This window comes from Pseudochaenichthys georgianus, unplaced genomic scaffold, assembly GCF_902827115.2.
Source record: "Pseudochaenichthys georgianus unplaced genomic scaffold, fPseGeo1.2 scaffold_613_arrow_ctg1, whole genome shotgun sequence".
NCBI lineage: Eukaryota > Metazoa > Chordata > Actinopteri > Perciformes > Channichthyidae > Pseudochaenichthys > Pseudochaenichthys georgianus.
Window position 1 is genome coordinate 118939 of NW_027263171.1, and position 6991 is coordinate 125929.

Here is a 6991-nt window from a genome sequence, read left to right on the forward strand (position 1 = left end):
ACTAAGCAGCCCGACGTGCTTTAGCGAATATGAAGAAAACACAACAACGATATTAAAATAATTGCAAGATGAAACCTCAGCAACCTGATGAAATTCCCTTGGAGGTGGGCGGTGATGAAACTTCCAATGCCAACTGTATTACTTGATGATAAAGAGGCTGTTTCTGAGCTCCAACCGGGACGAAAGAAATTAAACAAATGTTAAAAAGTAATAACGAAGAAGTCTACCACTTGTTTCTCTTCTGCAGTTAAATCAACAATCTTCTTATCGTAGAGTATGTAGTATCCTATCTTCACTGCATCGAGACGAATGATATGCAAAGATGTCTAACTGTGCCTTGTCTTCTCTTCTGCAGTTAAGTCAACATGGGAGCATATAGGTATATGCAGGAGTTATGGCGCAAGAAGCAGTCCGATGTGATGCGCTTCCTGCTGCGTGTTCGCTGCTGGCAGTACCGCCAGTTGTCCAACCTGCACCGCGCGCCCCGACCCACCAGACCCGACAAGGCCCGCAGACTCGGGTACAAGGCCAAGCAGGGTGAGTGTGGAGCCCAACACGTGTTCTTCAGAAGGTTCGCGTTCACAGGGCACAACTCAAACTTAAAACACAAGTCATGTGCTCGGAAATGCTGTTCACTCATTGGTCGGACTTTACGGGGGTAACGATGCAAATTCTGGCTATTTCTACCGGAGCGTCGGCAGGTTATTTTCATGCTGCTGTTAATCTGGAGAGCATCTCAATGGACTAGCAGACGGCTTGATAAAAAACATGAGACGTTCTGCAGTCAGGGGGGGGGGGTTCCCCGGCTCTTATGTATAGTTTTTACTTTACACGACAGTTAAACACTTCATTCTGCTAACGATTTTTAAGACCTCCGAGTTCTTGAGACAAGTAAATCCTATGTTTTGGTGCGGGCTGCGTTCCAAACGCTCCGAGGCCACCTCTTTTAGCGGACCAGAGTCCGGCTGTTTAGTTCAGAGGTCTCGGACCGCGTCCACACCGACCCAAACGGACCGACCCCGGGTTCGATTCCACCGGACTATAGAAGGCTGGTGTGAACGCGACCTCAAACTCGAGGGGTGAAATTCGGCCCGTGACTTCATTTTATGTGGCCGTCGTGTATATTTATCGCTCGCAACATTAAATAATAACACGTATCGATGGTCTTGAACCATGTTCTGTTGTGACTTGATTCACACGTTTAAAATGTATTTAAAAAGCCCTCTGTACACGAGCAAGGCATCAGCTAGTCAAAGTAGTGCATGCTCTCACGGGGCACGACTCTGAAGTATCTGTAAGTTGCTTTTCTTGAACGCCTCATCGTGGATCCAACTGAAGATGCTATATTAATCATCCATCACGTATTTCTTTATTGCAACAAGAACATGTGGAATAATACACTTTATTCGTATAGCAGCTTTCGTGCACTAAGCAGAACAAGAAGAAACAATATTGAAGGCGGGCGGTGATGAAACTTCCAATGCCAACTGTATTACTTGATGATAAAGAGGCTGTTTCTGAGCTCCGACCGGGACGAACGAAATACAAATAAAACACATTTTAAAAGTAATAACAAATTATTTTACAACACTACCTTGCGCACAATGTCCCCCAGGCATCAGTGGTTGAATGCAGTGTTGAACATGTCCCACAATGCATCTCATTTTGTGACGGGGGCACTGAAGAGACTTGCACGTATTTGCCCTGGACTTCTGCTCTGACGTAGTTAATTACTAAGTTATTACCCTATGCGATAATAATCCAACGCAGAGGCAATCATGTAATTTAATACATTATCTTGTATATATTTATATAGTCTTAAAGTCACAGCCGGCCCTTGAGTGCAGCCTTAAAGCTGATGTGGCCCACGAGGAAATAGATCTGGACCCCCCTGTTCTACATTTATTTATTTGATACATTTTATTTCGACAAGGCATTGGCAACATACACATCTAGTTTTTGAAAAGGACTGAGAAGAAGTGTAATTTATTAATCTCGCCCCCTTGTCCCTAAATGATTTATTTATAATCTGCAATAATTATAATTTGTATGTATCATTAATCTGCTTCACCTGTTCTCTGTTGCTCATCGTCTTTGTCTCCTTCCCTCAGGTTACGTGGTGTATCGCGTCCGTGTGCGTCGTGGTGGTCGTAAGAAGCCCGTTCCTAAGGGAGCAACATACGGTAAACCCGTTCATCACGGAGTCAACCAGATCAAGTTCGCCCGCAGCCTGCAGTCCACCGCTGAGGTACGAACGCCTAATTGATAAGACTGAAGGAATACGGAGTGCTGTTTGGTAGAAAGGCCGTATGTGATGCACTTAAGCCATGTTACCTGTTTGTGTTGCCAGGCGAATGCTGAGCGTAGCATCGCTTTAACAACGACCTCAATTTAATTTCCAGAAAGATTACACACTTTATTTTATTACACACAATTGTGTTCATGCCCGAGTACTTAGGAGAGTTCGCCCAACACCCTTCCCTTTTTTAATCTGCTTTCTGCACATGGAAACAAATACTTTTTTTTAATGTCTCTTCGAGTACCACACATCACCTGGCTCCGTTAAATCAGACAACGCCGATATCGACAACACAACGACTTATACCACCTAGATTATAAATAGCATTACAGGCCAAAGTCAACGGCTTTTTCATTTTGACTTCCAGATTAATTCCATTTAACACAAATAATATTTCTGTACTGGCGGCCTGTCTCTCCAGTCTGCTCTGAATACTCCAGAGTTCATGTTTTTAATGCACTTGACAGACATAGATACTGTGTGTTACGATAACACGTGCTCTGCACCCCGCACTTTCCCATCGTTTTCTAAGTGCAGACTCCCTGTGGATATCATTGGAATAATCGCAACGTGTGGAGGGTGCTTACTAGGGTTGCCAGAAACTGACCATGATCATAATCGATTATTCGACCCCCCCGTTACAGTAAAACAAACGGGTGGTGTGACCAATGACCATTTACAATTATTAATACTATTATTAGCATATATATATATATATATATATATATATATATATTTTGGTTGAAACTAAGCCAGAAAAAAAAATGTATATATATAAATAAAAAAAAATTAAAAAATAATATTCGATGATGGAGACTGTAGCGAATAATCGCTGGCATCTCTAGTGCTTACCCAATGTGTCCGTTAAAGTGAAATCCATGAGTTCAGATCAGCACGTAGTTTGAGTTAGTGATGGACAGTTACCTGATAGTTACATTAATTGAATGTCGCTGGCTGATTAGTGGCTTTGCATGTAGCTGTTCTCTCGATATTTTTAATACGGTGCTTTAGTAAAATCAAAGGGTTTTTTGTTGCCTGGTGCTTTCGGCTAACGGACAGGATTACTGCTATACTTAATAATGAGGGGAAGGGACTGCTGTTAATGGACAGTGTATCAATGCATAGCAACAACGCTAACGGCATGACAACGGGTCGGCTTAGTTACAAGAAAGTGTCACAAAAAAGTGATTTGTCTTCGCAAATTAACTTGTAGTTGCTGATAAATTAAATGCATCCTCAATTTCAAGACGGTTGAGGGCGGGACTAAAGTCAAAAAGACTTATTATCCTTTTGACATTAAATAAACCAACGTTCATGTTGTGCTAATTATTTACAATTTGTACTGCTGCATGATTTCCCCCAAAACAGACCTTGCGATGTCTATTTGTCTTTAAATCTTTAGCAACACAAGAACATTCGTGTATTTATTTTAGGGTTAATTTAATTCTCTCTGCTGCATGTCGAGCAAATGTAAAAGGATTCAAAAACCGTCATGTGAAGAAATGGCTTTCGTCTTTTGGAAATGACCATTTTGAGTCTTATCGAAGTCAAAATACAACTTTAATTAAAAAAAAACTATCTTTTAACCCTTAGATGCAAACTAGATTGAGTGCGAATAAAGTCTATTTTCTCGAGAGCAGAAAGCGGCCTCTTTAATATACTTCAGAGCAAAGTCGAGCCAGAAGTCTTTCTTTTATATCTAGATAGAAACGAGAAGCTTTAACCCTTAGATGCATAAGTGGGTATCTTTTGACCCGGCGAGGTGGTTTCCTTGGAGTATCTTTGTAATTAAAAAATGTTATCATTTCGTATTCCAGCTATTCCTCAAAAAACATGTTTTGGATTTCACGCCATCCACATTTTGAATTTACATTTTAAGAAACTGTAGTTTTTGTATTATTACCCCAAGTGGGTCAAAAATTACCCGCATTCATTTCCTATGGGAACCTTTGATTCTTATCACCTGTTGCTGTCAGGAATACATTCACTGTAGGACACACGTCACAAGTGACACCTCTCAGGAAGATTATTTTACACCGCAAGATCTGATACCCGTCAGTATAATAATAATACATTATATTTGAATAGGGCTTTTCAAGGACTCACAGTCGCTTTACAATATAAGGGAAGGTTAAAGTGGGGGGGGGGGGGGTGTAGGACTATCAAACTTGATCAACCGGCATGGATGGATTGATGGGGGGGGGGCTATGGGTAGACAGGAGGAGAGAAAAGGGACTGTGAGGGCCTCAGAATAGTGGAGATCTTTGCATCGATATGTTAAAAAATTATCGAAAATTATAAATAGTGAAAAATTAAATATAAAATATTTCTAGTATGAACCAAAATATAATACTAACTATTATACAAATGATTTCTCTTAACAAAAATAGCATAAAAACACGTATTCTTCTAATGCGGGTCCTTTTTGACCCACTTATGGAAGAGGGGGGGTCCAGGCGCTATCAGGGTTAAGGCTGCAGGTGGAAATTAGCTGTTGGCGATAATCTGGCTTCTCTTCTCTGAGATTAATGTATTTGTAAATCCTTGTTGAAATAAATACATAATAATCCTTTGATCCGAGACAAGCAGGTGAACGGTGAAGCTTTGGGATACTACGTGTTACTCCTCCTTAACTCTAACGGAGGTCTGACTTTAACCCGAGGCTCTCTTATCTCCCCAGGAGCGCGCTGGGCGTCACTGCGGAGGTCTGCGAGTCCTCAGCTCTTACTGGGTGGGAGAGGATTCCACCTTCAAGTTCTTCGAGGTGGTTCTGGTGGACATCTTCCACAAGGCCATCAGACGCAACCCCGACACCCAATGGATCACGAAGGCCGTGCACAAGCACCGCGAGATGCGTGGCCTGACCTCTGCGGGGAAGAAGAGCCGCGGCCTGGGTAAGGGCCACAAGTTCCACCTGACCATCGGAGGCTCCCGCCGCGCCGCCTGGAAGAGACGCAACACCCTGCAGCTGCACCGCTACCGATAGAGGGGCGCCGCTCAGCCACAGAAATAAATAAACCCTTTTTATGGTCAAAAGAACGGCTTCTGACTGTGTTATTCAGGAGCTATACTGTCATGGTGTCCTGCGAAGGATGTACGTGTGGTTGAGAAACACTGGGAACAACAATTGGGATTTAATTACAGGACTAATAGTCTAAGCATCTTTATAATAACAATCATATGTTCGTGATAAAGTCAAAGTGAGTTAAATAAAGTGTAACCTGGAAGAGACTGTTTTATTTAAGAAATATCGGTTGTTATTCATGCTAAGGATGCTCACGTGCTTGAGACTTGGGAGAGACATACGATACGATAATACTTTAATGGTCAGATTTACGGTACGTCCAACGGCTTTTCAAAAATCTTGGAGCTGGGCGTGTCTGACAGCTTGGGGATTTTTTGCGACCAATCACATGAATGTCCCGCCCCCGACATACAAAGCAAAAAAAAAACGGGGATTTTATGCGAGCAATATATATATATATATATATATATATATATATAAACTCTCCAAACAGGCGAAACCCTACCAGTTTCCCCCACTGCCTCTGCCACCTCCCTCCATGCTGGTTCCTCCGGTTTGTATCCCGGTAATAGTTCTGGTCGTAAAGAACCGGGTGATTTGCTACCGTAACTTCTCGTTTGGAATATGAGGAAATGAACTGCGGTCTGGTTCTCCCTGCTTACACGCGGTTTGATTGGCTAGCGCTTCTACTGTCAGATTTGCATACACGTGTTTGATTGGCTGAGCTGGAAGCGTCAGCCAATCAAACACGTTTATGCCAAGATTTTTGAAAAGCTGCTGTGTGGACGTACCGTAAATCTGAAATGCGACTTGCATCACAGCACCTCCATGTGGAACAACACACATTTAACATAACTAGACACTAGTCTGTAGGACTGATGATTGGGATTTAATTACAGGACTAATAGTCTAAGCATCTTTAAATAACCTACCATATGTTCGTGATCAGGTCAAAGTGAGGGTTAAATAAAGTTGAACTTCATAACCACAACTTCCACCTGGGGCTAGCGGCTGCGTGAGACCGCGTGTCCCACAGAAGCTCCTCCTCTTCCTGCTTGTTGCGTATCACAGGAAGGAAATGACCAGCCAGCCGAACGACACATATTTTCAGCCAGGTATTTTTATTTACTTCAAGGAGTGCATGTCTCTGTGTATGTCCGTTTGACATTAAGATGAGATGAACCTTTATTAATCCCCGAGGGGAAATTGAGTTGTACAAAGCAGCAACAGGGTAAGTGTGAAAAAACAGGACGGCAAGGATTCACCCAGATTAATAAATAAAATCAAGGACTTTGAAATTCCAAACAATTCAAAACATCGAGATCAAGCAGGGTCAAGATCGTACATCTGTTTACCTCAAAGACACATGAGACGCACAAATGAAAAACAAAACTTCATGAGAGCACGCTTCTGTCTCCTTCTCACACACACACACACACACACACACACACACACGGTATAAGGAGGTTTAATATGTAAGAGTGGGAATGAGGGAGTGAGAGATATGAGGCGGAAACTGCGACTTGCTGTGTAAACCAAAGCTACTGTATATTGTCTCTGTACACACACTGTACGTCCACACACACACACACACACACACATTTCTCAGCTGATACCACTCTTCCACATCCACCAACACACCTACATCATATGAGTTTAGTTTATTT

General features: G+C 42.3%; 1 protein-coding gene across 1 annotated transcript in view; it reads left to right on the plus strand.

The window, feature by feature from the left end:
- Nucleotides 1-5338, plus strand: part of rpl15 (ribosomal protein L15) — a 6591-nt gene extending 1253 nt beyond the window's left edge. Inside the window, exons 2-4 of the mRNA XM_034079427.2 lie at nucleotides 356-537; nucleotides 2112-2248; nucleotides 4980-5338. Coding sequence (XP_033935318.1) covers nucleotides 366-537; nucleotides 2112-2248; nucleotides 4980-5285 — 615 coding nt within the window. The 5' untranslated portion in view covers nucleotides 356-365 and the 3' untranslated portion in view covers nucleotides 5286-5338. The remainder of the gene's footprint in view (nucleotides 1-355; nucleotides 538-2111; nucleotides 2249-4979) is intronic.
- The last annotated feature ends 1653 nt before the right edge of the window (nucleotides 5339-6991 follow it).